Here is a 19,363-nt window from a genome sequence, read left to right as displayed (position 1 = left end):
GAGAGTTGACTTGCTCACTCGCCACAGTTTCAAAATATCTTCTATATTATGTATAGTCTTTATGATGTCCTTACATGATATTTCACGCTAAAATTTAATCGAACAGCAATACGTTTCAATTCAACCCATAATAAATGATTTGCTTGCCATTATTATCTCAGATAAAATCATTGCTACTACCATGCCTACAACTACCATGCCTAAGATTATTAACTTTGAACCCTATCTTAATAAAGTTAAGTTCTATGGCACATACTCCAAAACAGATGTTATGCAAACAGAAACATTAGACGGAGCAATGACAACCGCCAAAGTGTAGTAATACGATAAGGTTATTTTAACTATATTTTCCCATCTGTTTTCGTACCCAAACCTAACCGGTAAAGTAAATAAAAAACAAAATTCTTTACATCATTATTTTTAATAACCTAAAACCATCCTTCCCAAATTCAGATTTAGAACAAAGCAAGTAAATAAATTATATAGGATTGTGTTTATCGCAAATCATTTACGACAAAATATTAATCTTTTTTCCGGAGCTTGGCGCTCGATACCTCAATAGATTGAAGCCAATGCTTAATTTCTTCTGGACATTCAGGTTTCTGATCAGCTCCTGGAATACCCTTGAATAGTGCAGCTGCGTCCACATTAAGGAGGTTTTGTCGTGACAACACAATGGCTCTCACGAAACCATCATTCAGAGTTATAAACTTTTGCTCGATGAAAAGAGTTTTATCCTCCCAGTAAACCAGCTGTAAAATTAAAGTTTTACTTATTACGAAATATATTGCTATTTCTTTTGAATTCTTCAAACTTAAACGTTACTTACTTTAACCACTCTATGTTTAATTAAAGCAACTTTTCAATGAATAATCTTAATTAGACATGTACATTCTTAATTAGGGAAACCAATTTGCAATGGTTGCGTTAAAACATTCTAACACCAAAAATCCAATTAAGCCACCGTGTAATGTTTTTAAATCACTTGATGCATTAATTTATGTTTTTTTTTCTAGACTAGGGATATTTCAAACTGCAGATCGTCACTGCTTTCCTGTTTTAAATAATTGTGTGGTGTCTCTTGTTTTAGTGTAAAATGCGCTTATTTTTATATGCGCATCGGGACTTAATACTTCTATATGGTAAACTTTCGGCCTATACTTAGGTGCTCCTTTTTTCTACTCACCTTAGTTTCAACTTTGTATGGGCTGAAAATTGGTATAGTTCTTCGATAACGGATACTCGAGGCTCCTTGTAGAGCGTGACCGTCCACAGCTTTTATATTTGTATAGATACCAGTCCGATCGTAGAAATGGAATCTCGCAAAATCTAATTCCCTCACATATCTGGCATTATTCATGTGCCTCAAGAAAATGTCAACGTCTTGAGTAGTGCAAAAGCCTGTTTAAAAAATTATTACAATAATTGAGTGCTGAATTAAATTAAAATATTCATATTTCAAATTTTAGATATATTTTTAGTTAATATTAGGTTTTAGATAGTCGAAGCAAAAAACATAATGAAGTTACTTCAGTTAATTAAGATTCCAATTACAAAATCACAGCTTCACCTGTTGCTAATGTATTTTAGTGACGATGACTACTTACCAAGCCGGTGGACCGCAAGCTTCGTTTACTTATAACGGTAGAAAATAAAATAAACTTACCGTAAATTGTAGTAGAATCATTGATTCCACATTTCTTATGGAATAATCTTCCAATACCTATTGTGAATGCAACCCTCAAAAAATAATTTACATCCCAGAATATGTATGCTAGGGCCACAATCGTCACTACTATACAATACATTATATTCCGAAATCAAACCTTTCAAACAATTGAAGCGATGGATTGAATTATAAAACGTTCTACTCAACGAAACCACGAAAACACACTAAAATTGTACAGCAGTGCTATAGGTACGTAGTAATAATGATAGAATGTATCTTCCTTCTTTTTTTAAACATTGGTTTATGACAGAGATAACAAATGAAAATATTCATCAACTACTAACGCTTAGTGAGTTTCACTGTACCGGTTTATAGGTATCTGACGTCAACTGACATTCAACAACGTTACATAAAGTCATTGACCAGCACGAAGTTGGCGCTAAATACGAATGAAATTTATTAGAATTTTTTTAGCAAATTTTTCATCACTTATTTACACTTATACGTTATATCTATCTATATTGTAGCATAACTACAACTAGGGAATTATGTAGACGAACTTCGGCAACCTGGTTTTAAATGATTACCGGATCCCATATCACAAAATACATGCCACAACCCACCTTGGGCTATGAGGCAGGAATCTCAATTGACATGACTGCTGTTCCAACCATTAAACCGACAGACTCATAGAAGGAAATAAAAATAAAATCTTAAGTTTACAAATAGATATGACTTCAAAAGAAAGATTCATATTGCATAAATACATTGCATGCTACTCAAATATTTATAATGTAACTGAAAGGATTATTCCTACAGAAAATTAGATCATCAAAATCTAGTTTTAACGTACGATCCGAAATCGCATGAAAGGTTCTCGGAAAAACATTAATTCCATTGATCCAGTTGGACCATTGATTTGAATCCTGATACTTGGGACAGATTTGGAGTCAAGATTTCTGGGTTTCCCTTTTTACGGCTTCTCTAAATAATTTTTTAATTAAAATTAAACTAATTACTTTACTTAATATTAGAAGAAACATCGAAAACGTATTACGATTTTATTAAATACCTATTAATAACTTACTTGATTTCGATTTTTTTAATTGATATTTCATCTAACGAGTAGAAGCGATTTAAAAACGTATCCATTTTCGTATCACAGATTTTTATTGTTATTCACATTACTTAACGCTTCTAAGCTTAGCACTAGATATTTCCATACTTTTGAACCAATCCTTTAAATATTCACGGCATACAGGCCTTACCTCGGAGCCTGGCAAACCTTCGAGTAGACTTGAAGCTGATTGTGCATTTTCTCCTATCACGTGCTGTCGAGAAACTATGAAAGACCGGACCCTAGCATCGCACAAAGTGATCACTTTGTGCTCTAGGAATAAGGACCGATCATCCCAATAAACAAGCTGTAAAATGTAATGCATCATTATTTTAAGACATAGATAAGAAAATCATCGATATACAGTACGAGTACTGTTTAATTGATTTTTTTATTGCTTATATGGGTGGACGAGCTCACAGTCCACCTGGTGTTAAGTGGTTACTGGAGCCCATAGACATCTACAACGTAAATGCGCCACCCACCTCGAGATATAAGTTCTAAGGTCTCAAGTATAGTTACAACGGCTGCCCCACCCTTCAAACCGAAACGCATTACTGCTTCACGGCTGAAATAGACAGGGTGGTGGTACCTACCCGTGCGGACTCACAAGAGGTCCTACTACCAGTGAATATATCCGTTCTTTAGATAATAATATTTAGAATCGAGTTTCAACGAAAGCTCGGGCATGTTAAGACTTTAATATTGCTGCCTTCCTTAACCTTTACCTGTCTTGAAGAAAGTATTCAGCAGTAAGGCAGGAGCTTGATTGAGTTCCATTGCTGAATCATGAGCAACAGAGATCCAACTGTGTGAAGACAATTTCAAAAACTTGAGGTTGAACATTGTTATAAGAAAATGAGGTCGAAACATTAGTTGCATGGATAACGGCACATTCACACTTCAATAAAGAACGTATGTTCAAATGCGACATCGAAATTAACTTGAACTAAAACAATTTTCCATTTTGTGCGGTTGTGATTGACCATTTTGTTTCAACTCGTAGTAGTAGATGTAGTAGCTATTTGTTTAAGAACTTTATTCATCAAATACAGTCTAGTTCTTTTACATATGTTTTCACGGAAACAATCATTCGCGGACATCATCATTAATATCATCGTCAAAGGCATTACAGCCGCGGGTAGGCCTAAGTAGTCCAGTAAATCTCGCTGGTCCGATTTATTCCTGACTTATCTACCTTAGAATCCCCATATACGCGCACATGGTAATTAAAATGCTTTTCCTTAAATTATCTTCTATCTATCTATCTATCTTGCTATATTATCTATTCTAAATTATAATTACGTCTTGTCTTAGTATTAAGCCACATAAATCTAAACAGTAAGAAGTCTGAAGTTGTCGTGGCAGGATAAGACGTCCGGTGCATTCGTATATTGCGTTGCACCTTTTTTAGAATCCCGCCGGCAGGTACCAATTTTTCCAATGAAATACGTACTTAACAAATGTTCACGATTGACTTCCACGGTGAAGGACTAAAATCGTGTAATAAATAACAAACCCGCAAAAATATAATTTGCAAAATTACTGGTGGTAGGACGTCTTGCGAGTCCGCACGGGTCTTGCGGATCCGCACCACCCTGCTTATTTCTGCCGTGAAACAGTAATGCGTTTCGGTTTGAAGGGCGGGGCAGCCGTAATTAAAATAGAGACCTTAGACCTCATGTCTCAAGGTGGGTGGCGGCACTGGCGGCATTTGCGTTGTAGATGTCTATGGTCTCCGGTAACCACTTAACATCAGGCGAGCCGTCCGCACAAATAAGCAAAAAAATCATTATTTGAATTTCTGTTCATCAAAAATTTGTTGTATATTGTTGAGTTTCTGTGTTAGAATATTATGTGGTCGAAACACAATAAGCTACTTTAACCACTGCTTATAAATAAAACTTCAATAGTTAATATAATTACCTCGGTTTCAATTTTGTATCTCCAAAACAATGGTACCGGCTCATAGGTAACCGTTAGAGTACAACCTTGTAATGAAGTAACCTTTAATTCCTTGCTTCTTTGATAAATTCCAGTTCTATCATAAAAATTATATCGAGCAAAATCTAGCTGCCTTATTAACCTTGCTAGCCTAATCGAGTTAAAAGTAATGTTACAATCCCTAAAACTGCATATGCCTAAAAAGAACAAAGAATACATACTCGTATAATTCATTAAATCTGGTATTTTTTAATAATGTTTTAATGAAATGTAATAACACCTTTTCATTCTCTCAGAAACTTATTAGTTATTACGCAAAACTTTAAATGAAACAATACCATTTAAATATTCCTGTTCTTACAATAAAAAATAATAATAAATAAATTGCACTCACCATATACTGTGGTAACTTCGTTCAAAGTACACTTTCCTTTACATATTCTTCCACTCCAAACACCGTATAAAGTTTTAATAAAATAATTAAAATCAAAAAATGCATTTAAAATAACAAATAGAGTCACAACGTAATTGTACATCTTCAGATTACACTTTAGTCTTCGTTTAGATTCTTTTCAAATAATTTTCGTTTTCACTCACTTCACGAAACTCAATAGTCCACAAGAACTTCAATTGTATGGTAATAAGAATTATTTAAAACACAAATGACCTATAAGTCACTTAACCCGATATCAAGTTTTACTTCAATCAAAAACAATGATGGTCGTACGATGTTTGCTTAAAAATACTTTATAGCAAATAAATTGAATACTTTCTGAAAAGTCTAAAATTGTGCTATAAATATTATAGCATGATTACACTGGCCTAAAATAAAACAAACCAATACCTTCCTGTGAGTATCGTAAAAAGTGACTGAGCAATTCAAAGGAGAATGTTTTTTTTTCCTGTCTATTCTTATAGCCTTGAGATGCCATATTAGCGTTACCCTAGCGTGTGGGTGAGTTCTCGGGGCTCAAACCAGGAGATGTTGCTAACACTGGCCCTAGCAAGAGCAGTGCTTCGCAGAATCTACCACCGGATCGGAAACGCGACCCACTGAGAAGATCCGGCGAGAAACTCAGTGGGCTGTGTCTATGGGTTAGTTTACTCGACAAACACGTCACTTGCGGTGACCGGTGCCTGAGGTACCTAAAAGCACCGTTAGTGGATCAGGAGGATCCGAAATGACGTGTAGTAGAGTTCTCTGAGCATTATACCACTACTTAGTATTTATCTACTGGAGATAGGGCGTAAGCCCGCCTGGATATGCATCAAATCTACAATATCTGCCTGTAGTCCGGTGTTCCGGATTTAAGGGTGGACCAGCCGTAATACATTACAATGACTTCGGCCGCATATCTCATGATAAGACTGCATTCGGGTGGTGATGTTTTACGAGCTCTGGTTACCATTTTACACCAGGATGGCGGTAAACTCGATTACTCAACTACATAAAACCTAAAGTTTATTGATCGATAAAGTAACACATTCAGACTGGCTACACCAGTAAGGCTAAAGGTTAAGTTATGTCGATTGGAATTAGGACTAGAATAAGTGTTTAAATTAAAATCATCATGTTTAGGAATTAAGAGATGTCAAATGACCTTATTAGGTTTTTAGTAATATTTTATACTTGATCTTTTGTCTTGAAACAGAAACTCGTTAACTAATTTGCGGAAGAAATAGACTGGACAAAACCAAGTTGTTTTCTGAAAACTTTTTTAATAGTAGCGAATGAGGTGATGGGATGCTTGGTATTTATTGGTGTTCCTTGAGGTTGTCAGTGACAGATCCCATTTCGGTTTTATCGAGATACCAAAGTTTTTAGATTTAAAATAACAGAATATCCAGTAAATGAAGTAATTTAATAACAATCACTGACATAAAAAGCATTGAAATAAAGTTAATAATGACGACTTCGATAAATTATTATAATTATTAGTATTAGTTGCTATGAGTTCAGGCGGTTGCCTATTTCATTTAATGATGATTATTGCACTGTCGGCAGTCAGGCGCACAAGGGTTGCAGGACGCTGGTGGGACGTGTTGATGCTGCAGCGGTAGGAGTAGCGGAGTCGACAAAGTTGGTAAAGCTGGTAGTGGAACCAACCACTCTGAACCGTAAACCCGTCCCATCACTAAAGCTGGGAGAAGTGGTGCACGCCTACTGACCGGCCTGAAGGCTGACCATCGAGACTCTGGATCTTCAGAACTTGACACAGAAGCTTCGAATCCTAATCCTGTAGTACTCTCCGGAATTTTATCTCGACCCTGTTCAACAATGTGTTATTAATACACTTTTATTAGCTTCAGACGTATGTATGTTTGTAACGGAATGTTTGAACTTGATTTTGATCCCCTTCAAAACGTCGGATTAACTCGAAATCTGGTATACTAATTAAGGAACGATGACAATTAAATGTTTAAAAAAATTTAACAAAAATTGAAAACATTGAAATTCAACTAAAAAATGAAAAATAAATAATAGTTAAAAAAAACTAACAAAATACGCTTTTATAATATTTTAGTTCATTTTTCTAATGTACCTACGTCTTTATTGCCATGCCAAAAAAATTAATAGCATATTTTTTACTGTTAAAACATTAGACAATCAATAACAATCCTCTCACCATTTTCTGAAGAAAGTAATAACTACTAACATGTGTTGCGTTAAAATGTTCAACAGCACGTAGCAGATCGTGGTTGCAGCGGCGTAAAACTAGCTCCAACACCGAACGCTTCTTCCCGGGAAACAGTTTGCGTAACATTTCCAGACCCGCTGTGCTCACGGCGCCTTCAGCTTCAACTGTAGACTCATCTTGTCCTGACCTACATCCATTTCTTCATTAAAAATTAGACTGTCAAATATTTTGTGACGTCATATGTGTGTACTATAAAGTTCACATTTTTTTTTTTTTTTTTATTGTTTAGATGGGTAGGCGAGCTCACAGCCCACCTGGTGTTAAGTGGTTACTGGAGCCCATAGACATCTACAACGTAAATGCGCCACCCACCTTGAGATATAAGTTCAGTATAGTTACAACGGTTACCCCATCCTTCAAACCGAAACGCATTACTGCTTCACGGCAGAAATAGGCGGGGTGGTGGTACCTACCCATGCGGACTCACAAGAGGTCCTACCACCATTAAACTCACAAGAGGTCCTACCACCAGTAAGATCACATGCATCCTACATGAACCTCACATATAGGTACAATCTATTTATAATTTAAATGCGTGAACCGTACCGTAATTGGGAAACCCCTGAGGAATTTCCTACTGAATCGGGTGAAACATTGCTGCAGTCTGGAAGAGAATCGCTGGTTTCGCTGTCTATATGAATCGGCTGGAAAGGAACATATAAATTATGTTCTATAATTTATGTTCTGTAATCGGTAATTATCATCAACTTGCCTAAGCAAAGTGTCCCATAAGAATTAAGTCCAACTTTTAATTTAAATACCTAGTAAATATTCCATTTTGAAAAAGGTGTTTAATTTTTTTGCTTATAGTATTTATTGGCTTGATGTCCTCGGTGATGACCAAAATCCAATGGGATACATACATTGGTTAATTATTTGCTATAAAAACGATAAAAAAAGAAAAGCTGTATTAAAACTTAAGTGTATGCCGACATCATCTTAATAACACACGGGTACCGCTAAATTATTGCCAATTACTTAATATTCCGATATTATTAATATAATAAAACCTACCTGCTTTTATTACATTCTTATTCATTATCTTAAATTGACATTTTTAAGAGACATTAGTGGTTTTTTCATAGTGATTAGTAGTAGTAGTAGTTATATATGTATGTATATATATAGTTGTGGTATAGTATATTGTATAATATACTAACGATTTGATCATCAGCAGCTGAATCTGGTTCCGGACCAGGACTAGGGCTGGGGTCAGTCACTCTCATCCCATAGATGCGGCCTGGAGGCAAGCTTTCTAGAGGAGTACCGGTCTCAACTGAGGCCAAGTGTAGGGCTATTTTATCTTCGGCAGCCTGTTGTCTCTTTAATGCCACCTGTTTGCAAAATTTACTTAAATCAGGTAGGTATTTTATTCTATATACTCGTAAAAGCCAACGACGAATATTTCTATATTTAAGTTTTTAGAATGGCCACTTCTGGTAATGATAACTTATTATGAAATAAAAAATAATATAAATTATGTAATAATTTTATCCATTTCATTTTATCAGCAGATTTAATTAAAATATCAAACATTACGGACTAATCGAATTCAAAAACAAAGTGACAAATGTCGTACTATTTGTGCAGTGTATGTACATAAATGTAATAAAATACACCCGCATTAGTGACAAACCAATTTATCGGAAAATCAATGACAAACACACAGCATTTGTGTTTGTAGTAAGCGACCACCCCAGGGAATTACGGTAGCCAGCGTCGAAGGCGGGCGGCGTCGTACCGGCGCGTTTAGCCCTGAGCCGGTCGCAGTTTCATTGGAAACGTAAACAAAACTCAATCTCAGACCAAATCTAATGAAACCGTACGTCCCTGGAATACTGATCAAATTTATCATATTTAGGTGCCGTTAATTGAAACAAAACTGATCTTTTTGCCACGATAAACTAACTCTTAGATCACGTTTGGCCTACCTCTAGGTAAAATTATAACAAATCATACAATTTATTTGTTACACCATTTTATTTATTAAAATTTACTATTTCACGGGTAATCGAGATAGAAACAACTAGAAATTAACAAAGACGTTGTCACCTTAAATGACGTTTTTAATCATCATTTTATTACATCCCTTATTATTAAAAAATTGAAAATGACAACGTAAGGTATGCAAGTGATCAATGCGACATCGAGAACGATGCATTACCGTGTAAACCGATCGATGGTTCATCCGGCGTCTATAGTAAACACTGCCACTTGTTTAAATAAACTGAGACGCTGCATTAGCTGTTCTCGATTTCACCACATTAAAACACATTAACGCTTCTAAATTGCTTTTTATTTTTAGAAACTAAAAGTTTTGGATATGAGCTATAATAAGTTGATATAATGATGATAAAAAGACAGAGAATCGTGACTTCTTTTTGATAAACTTTTCCTTGGCCTGTAGGAATGACCTAGCAGCGGTGTATACTTCTGTAACCAATATTATGCGATCGATCTGGCCAGATGATGAATCGGGTTACATAGCCATGGCCACTAGCAAGCCCATTAAAAGTTTATTAATTAGTTTTGTCTGAACAAGTCTTAAATTCAGCAAAAGCTTTAGTTCTTTTTGAATTTGTGATTTTTTTCTTTACTATTGTAAAAAAACACAAATGTCCAACTCAACCCGATCCAGTTAAATTCTTCAAACTTAAAGTGAACTAAAAAAAAAATCTATTACTGTGTTATATCACCTAATTATTAATAAAAGATACAGTAGTATACTATACTTATTTAACACAAAATCCAGTAGTATAACATAAACCCTGAGATAAATATCCCAAGACCAATCAAGTTCTCATTGATAATCTTTAAATACATGAAGCAAATAAAATAAAGTACACATTCGTTAAAAGTATGCTATTTTTTATAATGAAGAGGAATAAAACTAAAAAGCTTTAAATATATCATATTTTTGAAGGAGTTTCCAAAATATCAATAGGGTTCCGTGTCCGTGGAATGTCTGTCACCATAGATGCCCACCATACCCTTAAATAGGATGTCCTTTCAGAACCCCTGATTTAAATAATTCGGCTTATCGCGATAACTCCCTTGCTTTTCAAGGTGACAGGTTATTAATTACTCAGCTTCTAGTGTACCTTGAACTGAGAGTACTTTGCCTATTAATCAAAGAGTGGCAGCAAAGCGGATTTTGAGTGCGGAACATCTCAGAAGGAAATCACACTGGCCATCAATTTTTCTTGCAACATGGTTCAATAGAGACGATCGAAGCTTTGTCTGAAGTGGAGAACTGTTTTAGGGGCGTCTCTGATGAGGTGAATTGTATTTATTTGAATTTAGTCCTCTGAAGATCCTTCCGCCATGGCCCCCAAATCCTACAATAAGTCTATAACCGAGAATATTCGGATTCATGAAGTTGATATCATCGTTCAATATCGAAAATCATCATCATCATCATTATCCTGCCCTTCTCCCAGTTACCTGGGGTCGGCGCAACATGTTTTCTCCTTCCATACTCTTCTATCATATACCATTTCTTCGCTCACTCCCCTCCTACCCATATCGTCTTTCACACAATCCATCCATTTCTTCTTAGGTCTACCTCTTCCTCTAAATCCTTCCACATTCATAGTTAACACTCTCTTAACAACCTCATTTTCATTCCGTCTCATCACATGTCCATACCATCCCAAACGGTCAATATCGAAAATAAGGTAAAATATTGCAAGTACCTAAAAATAAGTTGGTTTCTGAAGTATTATGAGTTTTCAACAGTACGAACGGAAGTAGTACTTGATGCCTCGACTTAATCTTTACTAAGTACAGGTCTGGCCTCGCGTAGAATACTACTCCTCTCTCTGGCCTCGGCTTTAAAATACTAACCAACTACTTCATTAGACTCCATAAAGAAGTGAGACGCTCGAATTCGACAATGACAATGACATTCTCAAAGCCGTTTGAAAATTCTAGGTCTATGGAGGAACTCCGGTTTTTTCTATATAACGTAAGTATATATACTGCAGCATATACGTTATATGAAAGCCGGCTGCAGCTTCCGCAGGGAGTGTTTTAATGAATTGTTTAATGTTATGGGAATACATATCATATCATCACGTCACGTAATGTCACGTCATCTAAATTTAACTTTTTTTTTATTGCCTTTGTTGGCAGACGAGCATACCTGATGGTGAGTGGTTACCGTCGCCCATGGACTTCAGCAATGCCAGGGGCAGAGCCAAGCCGCTACCTACCGCTTAATACTCTCCACAAGCCTCGTTTGAAGAAGGACATGTCATAGCGCTCGGGAAACACCGTGAAGGGGAGCTCATTCCATAGCCGGATAGTGGCAAAAAAGATCTCTGGAAACGCACTGTGGATGACCGCAGTGGCTCCAGGTAGTATGGATGAACTCTACTCCGGTGGCGGGCGGTGCGATGGTAAAAACGAGACGTTGGTATCATCTCGAACAATTCCTCAGAGCACTCCCCATGGAACATGCGATACAAAATGCAGAGGGAACCGAAGTCCCTCCGCAGACCCAGAGGCTCCAAACGATCCGTGAGAATGGGATTATCGACAATCCGAACGGCTCTCTTCTGTATGGAGTCAAATGGAAGAAGCTGGTATTTGGGAGCCTCGGCACAGAGATGGGAGCAGTACTCCACGCGAGGCCGGACTTGTGCTTTATAGAGCAAAAGTCTTTGTCCAGGCGTGAAGTACCGCTTCGCTCTGTTGAGGACTCCCAGCATTTTGGACGCCAACTTGGCTTTGCCTTCCAAATGACTCCGAAATTGGACATCGCTCGAAATGTCGACCCCAAGTATCCCGATACTATTGCACTATTCGCCATTAAACTCATACTACCTAAAATTGCTTTCTTCCTCAGTTAATTTCTAGATATATCTTTTGGCACCATCCCTCTTAGGAATGAAATTAAGGTGCCTGCTTACAGGACTTAAGCCCAGTTATAGTCGCACCGCTTGACGAGTAGGTATAGGCACACCGGTCGGCTTATCCTTTATCCACGATGATCTCTTACCTTGGACGAATCAAGGGGTTTGTTTGTACAAGAACAAGGATATTCACTAGTAAATCACCACCGGTAAAATATAACAACAGACGGAATATATAAAGCAATGGCGGATCCAGGGGGGGGGCATGGGGGTCATGACCACCCCCTGAGCTGGTTCCAGGACTTAGGTGGGCCACTAATTGAATATAATGATTTTATTTATATATTTTGTCAACATACAGATTTTATGTAACTACATACCTTCAATATTTAATTAATTTAATATAATATAATAACTTTGTATAATGGCAAACGTTTGGGAACGAACGCATCTAAATTTGACTATTTGACCCCCTCCTGGCGCCAAAGCTGGATCCGCCCTTGATATAAAGTAGGTATGTCGCTTGGTTGTGTGTTGGTTTTCAAAATAGGTCTAATGCGTTTATTATAAAGAACTCTTATGAATTCTTCGAGATGATTCCGTGCTCTCTTATGTTATTGCTCTGCTCACCACAGAAGCTTAATAAGTTAGAATCATTCACAGTGCAGTTCAAAGCATAATTTACGCTTCACATTATCAATCTCTGGGACTGGAACTACTCTCAAAGACATTTTCCCGAGCGCTATGTATCCTTCTTCAATCGAACCTTAAAAAGAGTTATCTTCATTCGGCAACGGCTTGGGTGTTCTTTGCTAATATCCACGATCGACCTCGATTAACCTCGTGCGCTTTCGATAGTAATCGAAATAATAAACGTATTTAAAAAATTGGGCAGGTAATTCGTTTATAAGTCATGCTATTTTCCAATATATACGAATTCCCTTAAGACAATGAATTGACACACAATTTTGAAGAGTTAGTTCTATTTGGATATATTCCAGATAGGTTATTCAATGCTTTCCTCGAGTAAATCACTTTTAATGTACCCAAGAGCGCTTTTATTTACTATTATTCGTAAAAAAAATATGTGTTATGTGTTGGGATCATACTGTAAATTAATAAATAAGTAGACGCAGACGTAGTAAACGTAATTAATAATAATATCACACAAGCTAAACTCTTAACTTATGGAGCGATGTTAGAAAATTAAATTATAGTTTATATAAACAAGAGGGGAGCTCCTAAGAGATAAGAGAGGTAAAAAAGATTCATAAAATATCACAGATGGTAAGTCAAACTATCTAAACACTTTGATACATATTTTTATCTTATAAAATTCATACCTGTGCAGCCATGATTCGTTGCCTTTCCTTAATTAGCCCACATTTAGGACATTGACAGTGACGGTAGGCACATGCTTTTTTGTGACCCCGTAAGCTTGAAATAAGCCCGTGATTGCGACAGCGTGCACATTTTGGCACCCGAGCTCTACCACTGTTGTTCAACATATTTCGCAATAAAAGAAATATTCGTTTTCACTCAACAATTTAACTTGAAACTTGAAAAAAAAATTGTTACTAACGTCCAACCAAACACTTTTTTGGTCCCTAATTATTTGATGATAATTTAATTAAAAAGATTCTTTAATTTACACTGTAATTTTGTTTATCAATATTTGTATTAAATTTGTCAAAACACTCGAGAGTATACGTTCCGCCCACGCAGCACTCTTCAACCTGACGTTTATCGTTATGAACTCGAGATTTTCAGAAAACGATAGACAGAAAATAAGATAGTAGGCGTAACAAAATTAGCTTGTATCTCTAGATCACAGCGCTACAATTGACTCTATTCCATTTGTTTTAGGCTCAAAAGAGCGTAGTCACCAGAAACTCAGCGTAACATCCCGTTCATCCCGATCCGCCCTACTTCAGAATCCGGCCAATCACAGTAACGAACTTTCAGGATTGGTTACAAATGTTGAAAAACATCAGAAAGTAATCCTTTTTGCTTGTGTTTCTGTCAACAAGCGTCAATGTTCAAATTTCAGGAGCGTACATTATGTTAACATTGAGAGCTTTCGTCTTAAATAAACATTTTAAGTGAGTTTGTTCTACTACACATTAAGATTAAGTAGGTAAAATCATTGAGTTTTAACTTTTTGACAGATCGATCATTGATTACCTAACTTTGGTTATTAACTATCTTAGCAACAAAATATTAGTCGTAGATATAACTGTGCTGATTTGTTATCAGTAGAATAGACTACGTTGTTCACAAGCGGACTCGAATGCACTCAAACTTATTTTTCGTTAGGCTTTAGCTAAGTTGAACAGCTGAGCGTTTAGCTGCAGAAGGAAATTTTTGCAGGTCTAGTCTCTCAGCACTACGCAAGTCCGATGACAGTCTGGCCCATAGTGCAAAAGAGAAGGCTGACCTTCTGGTCAAACTCTTCGCCTCGAACTCGACTGTGGACGACGGGGGTGCCACACCACCGAACATCCCCCGATGTGATAGTTCCCTGCCGGAGATCTGCTTCACACAGTATGCAGTCAGGCGGGAACTCCAACTCCTGGACGTCCATAAGTCGAGTGGGCCAGACGGCATCCCTGCAGTGGTTTTGAAAACGTGCGCCCCTGAGCTGACGCCTGCGCTAACGCGTTTGTATCGCCTCTCTTATTGCACTAACAGGGTTCCTTCTTCATAGAAGACCGCCCACGTCCACCCTATCCCCAAGAAGGGTGACCGGTCGGACCCATCGTGCTATAGGCCTATCGCGATAACTTCTTTGCTTTCCAAGGTGATGGAGCGAATAATAAATATACAACTCCTGAAGTATCTTGAGGATCGCCAGATGATCAGTGACCGGCAGTATGGTTTCCGTCACGGTCGCTCAGCTGGCGATCTTCTTGTATACTTTACTCACAGATGGGCTGAAGCCTTGGAGAGCAAAGGTGAGGCTCTTGCTGTGAGCCTTGATATCGTGAAGGCCTTCGATACGGTCTGGCATAAGGCACTTCTCTCGAAGCTAACATCTTACGGAATCCCCGAGGGTCTCTGCAAGTGGATCGCTAGCTTTTTGGATGGGCGGAGCATCACAGTCGTTGTAGACGGTGACTGTTCTAATACCGTGACCATTAACGCTGGCGTTCCACAAGGGTCGGTGCTCTTCCCCACGCTTTCCATCCTGTATATCAATGACATGCTGTCTATTGATGGCATGCTTTGCTATGCGGATGACAGCACGGGGGATGCGCGATATATGGACCATCAGTGTCTCTCTCGAAGCGTGGTGCAAGAGAGACGATCAAAACTTGTGGTTGAAGTGAGAACTCCCTGGGGCGAGTATCCGATAGGGGTGAATTAAACATTATCGAATGAATCGTTAAAGACACAAGTTTGCGCGTTCACTGCGAAGAAGGATCCCTTTGTCATGGCGCTGCAATTCCAAGGAGTATCCCTTCAACCTTCCGAGACTATCGGGATACTTGGGGTCGACATTTCGCGCGATGTCCAATTTTGGAGTCATTTGGAAGGCAAAGCCAAGTTGGTGTCCAAAATGCTGGGAGTCCTCAACAGAGCGAAGCGGTACTTCACGCCTGGACAAAGACTTTTGCTTTATAAAGCACAAGTCCGGCCTCGCGTGGAGAATACTGCTCCCATCTCTGGGCCGGGGCTCCCAAATACCAGCTACTTCCATTTGACTCCATACAGAAGAGAGCCGTTCGGATTGTCGATAATCCCATTCTCACAGATCGCTTGGAACCTCTGGGTCTGCGGAGGGACTTCGGTTCCTGTATTTTGTACCGTATGTTCCATGAGGAGTGCTCTGAAGAATTGTGCGAGATGATACCGTCATCTCGTTTTTACCATCGCACCGCCCGCCACCGGAATAAAGTTCATCCATAATACCTGGAGCCACAGCGGTCATCCACACTGCGTTTCCAGAGGTATTTTTTGCCACGTACCATCCGGCTATGGAATGGACTCTCCTCCACGGTGTTTCCCGAGCGCTATGACATAATCTTCATCAAACGAGGCTTGTGGAGAGTATTAAGCGGTAGGCAGCGGCTTGGCTCTGCCCCTGGCATTGCTGAAGTCCATGGGCGACGGTAACCACTCACCATCAGGTGGGCCGTATGCTCGTCTGCCTACAAGGGCAATAAAAAAAAAAATATATTAGGGAAATTTAATTAAAATTATAGTATCGTCATCGGTCCTTAAATTGTGTGCAAATTTGAACGTCATATAGTGATGAAATACGTTGTTACTCAGATAGGTACATAGAAGGTATGTAGATACATGTCAACTTAACAAAAAAGTATTTAAGAGCAGTAGGTAGTGTAGGTACAGTGTGTCTTCGCTCAATATATACATTAGTAGTATCCCTAGTAGGAATGTCACAAGTTAGTATTCTTTGAAGTATGTATTTTTGGAGCCCATGCCTGGCACACAGGATCACATATTTTTATTTTATTCTCTTCATATTTCCATAAATCCACAAAAACCCAATAATGACACTTGCTAAAAATTTGCAATGTACAACACTAGATAAAGCTTAATATTGAATGCAAATTTGCAGTTTATAAAGAGAAAGTTATAGTCTAGTCAACAAGTTCAAAAACGTGTTAAATAGACATAAAGCTCCTAAAAATATGTACGATAGCTCATTGGATGCGGAATGATGTCTACAAAAATGCTTTTTAAGGGCTTATTAGCACATAAAAAATTGCGATTGTTATAAACAAAATAAGATTTAAAAAAAAAGGAATTTGTTTTTCCTTAATAATTTCTAAAATAATGATATTTAAGGAATTTTGAAAAAAGAACCTGAAAGAGGAGGAAATTTCCAATAAAAAAGTCTCAACTCCCGGAATTCTATCTCTATTATTTATAAAAAAAAATTAACGCTGAAAATAGCGCTCCGCGAGGTCGCTACGGCATAGGCGCGCCGTCTAAAAAGCCGGTATATCACCTAAAATATTTTTTTATAGTATTAAATAACAATTTAAAAATTTGAATAAATTATGGTGTAATCTAAACACTTGAACGAAAAAAACCTCGGTGAAAAAAAAATTTTATATCGATTTTTCAAAAATTTACACCATTGTTAATTAACTAACTTTTTTCCAATCTCTGTTTTTATAAATTATGGTATAAAAGTTACAATAATTCATCTATAAATTTTTCCCTTCGTGGAGCTCTTATCATTTAAGTACTTAATAAAGATAAGCAAAAAAAATTTTTTAATCTTTATTATTTTCATAATTATAATTTTTTTTAATTAACAAAAAATTTAAATTCAAAAAGATGTTATGAAAAATAGTTTTTTTCCGTAATATCTTAATTTTGCTGTTTTTGCATCTACCATAGGTATTAATTAACATTTAAAAAAAAATTTTGACGCTATTTGTTAAGAAATTGTTTATAAACAAATACACTATTTTGGGACTTTTTAAAAAAATTTTTACCGTCTTATTGTATAGGTGAAATAAAGATTTAAAAAAAAAAATTCTTAAATAAATGTTTTAATTGTTTAAAATCGTTTTTTTCATATTTCAATTGTTTAAGAAATTATTTTTTTCTTAAAAATCATCATTGACTCTTTTCAGTGGATTAACAAAGAAATACATTTTTTTATAAATAATTTCATTGTTTATTAACTTAACAATTTGTTATAAAAAATTAATATTCATAAATCCTTTATAAAAATGACCTGAGTGTCCTTTACCGTATCTCTTATAGTTTAAAAGTTATAACAAGCTTGACAAATTATGTAACGGCTGTAATTTCATTATCATATAATATCTAAAAATGCTGTAAAAAATACAATTTTTTTTTTTCTATATTTTGTTATGTATGGTTGTTTTTGTAATTTTTTGTAGTTTTCGAAAAAAAATATAACGATTAATATTAATTTTTTATAACAAATTGTTAAGTTAATAAACAATGAAATTATTTATAAAAAAATGTATTTCTTTGTTAATCCGCTGAAAAGAGTCAATGATGATTTTTAAGAAAAAAATAATTTCTTAAACAATTGAAATATGAAAAAAACGATTTTAAACAATTAAAACATTTATTTAAGAATTTTTTTTTTAAATCTTTATTTCACCTATACAATAAGACGGTAAAATTTTTTTTAAAAAGTCCCAAAATAGTGTATTTGTTTATAAACAATTTCTTAACAAATAGCGTCAAATTTTTTTTTTAAATGTTAATTAATACCTATGGTAGATGCAAAAACAGCAAAATTAAGATATTACGGAAAAAAACTATTTTTCATAATATTTTTTAGAAATTTAATTTTTTGTTAATTAAAAAAATTTATAATTATCAAAATAATAAAGATTAAAAAATTTTTTTTGCTTATCTTTATTAAGTACTTAAATGATAAGAGCTCCACGAAGGGAAAAATTTATAGATGAATTATTGTAACTTTTATACCGTAATTTATAAAAACAGAGATTGGAAAAAAGTTAATTAATTAACAATGGTGTAAATTTTTGAAAAATCGATATAAAAATTTTTTTTCACCGAGGTTTTTTTCGTTCAAGTGTTTAGATTACACCATAATTTATTCAAATTTTTAAATTGTTATTTAATACTATAAAAAAAATATTTTAGGTGATATACCGGCTTTTTAGACGGCGCGCCTATGCCGTAGCGACCTCGCGGAGCGCTATTTACAGCGTTAATTTTTTTTTATAAATAATAGAGATAGAATTCCGAGAGCTGGGACTTTTTAATTGGAAATTTCCTCCTCTTTCAGGTTCTTTTTTCAAAATTCCTTAAATATCATTATTTTAGAAATTATTAAGGAAAAACAAATTCCTTTTTTTTTAAATCTTATTTTGTTTATAACAATCGCAATTTTTTATGTGCTAATAAGCCCTTAAAAAACATTTTTGTAGACATCATTCCGCATCCAATGAGCTATCGTACATATTTTTAGGAGCTTTATGTCTATTTAACACGTTTTTGAACTTGTTGACTAGACTATTATAACGATTGTGCATCGCACGAAACAAATGATTTTAAAGTTACATAAAAAAAAAGTCAAACTCAAATTTGCTAA

General features: G+C 35.9%; 2 protein-coding genes across 5 annotated transcripts; both read right to left on the bottom strand.

Moving 5' to 3' along the window:
• Positions 1-402: 402 nt before the first annotated feature.
• Positions 403-5,591, bottom strand: LOC105842412 (protein THEM6). 2 transcript variants are annotated; one of them, XM_062674922.1, is made up of 5 exons: positions 5,125-5,591; positions 4,713-4,927; positions 1,667-3,093; positions 1,187-1,401; positions 403-752 (listed from the first exon to the last, which is right to left on the bottom strand). In XM_062674922.1, exons 3-5 carry the CDS (start codon positions 1,806-1,808, stop codon positions 522-524), a joined length of 588 nt encoding a protein of 195 aa, XP_062530906.1. In that variant the 5' UTR covers positions 1,809-3,093; positions 4,713-4,927; positions 5,125-5,591; the 3' UTR covers positions 403-521. The 2 variants fall into 2 exon arrangements, with proteins under 2 accessions (XP_062530906.1, XP_012550735.1); XM_012695281.4 differs by lacking the exons at positions 403-752; positions 1,187-1,401 and having other exon boundaries at positions 2,821-3,093.
• A 980-nt stretch (positions 5,592-6,571) lies between these two features.
• LOC101740696 (doublesex- and mab-3-related transcription factor A2) lies at positions 6,572-14,171 on the bottom strand. 3 transcript variants are annotated; one of them, XM_004931971.5, is made up of 5 exons: positions 13,629-14,171; positions 8,590-8,763; positions 7,976-8,073; positions 7,388-7,556; positions 6,572-6,998 (listed from the first exon to the last, which is right to left on the bottom strand). In XM_004931971.5, exons 1-5 carry the CDS (start codon positions 13,791-13,793, stop codon positions 6,708-6,710), a joined length of 897 nt encoding a protein of 298 aa, XP_004932028.3. In that variant the 5' UTR covers positions 13,794-14,171; the 3' UTR covers positions 6,572-6,707. The 3 variants fall into 3 exon arrangements, with proteins under 3 accessions (XP_004932028.3, XP_037874950.1, XP_062530905.1); XM_038019022.2 differs by having other exon boundaries at positions 7,358-7,556; positions 13,629-14,044; XM_062674921.1 differs by lacking the exon at positions 8,590-8,763 and having other exon boundaries at positions 7,358-7,556; positions 13,629-14,038.
• Positions 14,172-19,363: the final 5,192 nt, after the last annotated feature.

The sequence above is a fragment of the Bombyx mori genome, chromosome 22 (genome assembly GCF_030269925.1).
Source record: "Bombyx mori chromosome 22, ASM3026992v2".
Lineage (NCBI taxonomy): Eukaryota > Metazoa > Arthropoda > Insecta > Lepidoptera > Bombycidae > Bombyx > Bombyx mori.
This window is presented reverse-complemented; position numbering and strand designations above follow the sequence as displayed.

Excerpts from the sequence above, each read along its gene's own strand:
- LOC105842412 (XM_012695281.4), bottom strand. The coding sequence starts at position 5,266 with ATGTACAATTACGTTGTGACTCTATTTGTTATTTTAAATGCATTTTTT. Across the intron at positions 4,928-5,124 it reads CGAAGTTACCACAGTATATG|GCATATGCAGTTTTAGGGAT; the intron begins GTGAGTGCAATT and ends TGTTCTTTTTAG. Across the intron at positions 3,094-4,712 it reads GATACAAAATTGAAACCGAG|CTTGTTTATTGGGATGATCG; the intron begins GTAATTATATTA and ends TACATTTTACAG.
- LOC101740696 (XM_038019022.2), bottom strand. The coding sequence starts at position 13,793 with ATGTTGAACAACAGTGGTAGAGCTCGGGTGCCAAAATGTGCACGCTGT. Across the intron at positions 7,557-7,975 it reads TCAGGGGTTTCCCAATTACG|GTCAGGACAAGATGAGTCTA; the intron begins GTACGGTTCACG and ends AAATGGATGTAG. Across the intron at positions 6,999-7,357 it reads ATTACTTTCTTCAGAAAATG|GGTCGAGATAAAATTCCGGA; the intron begins GTGAGAGGATTG and ends ATTGTTGAACAG.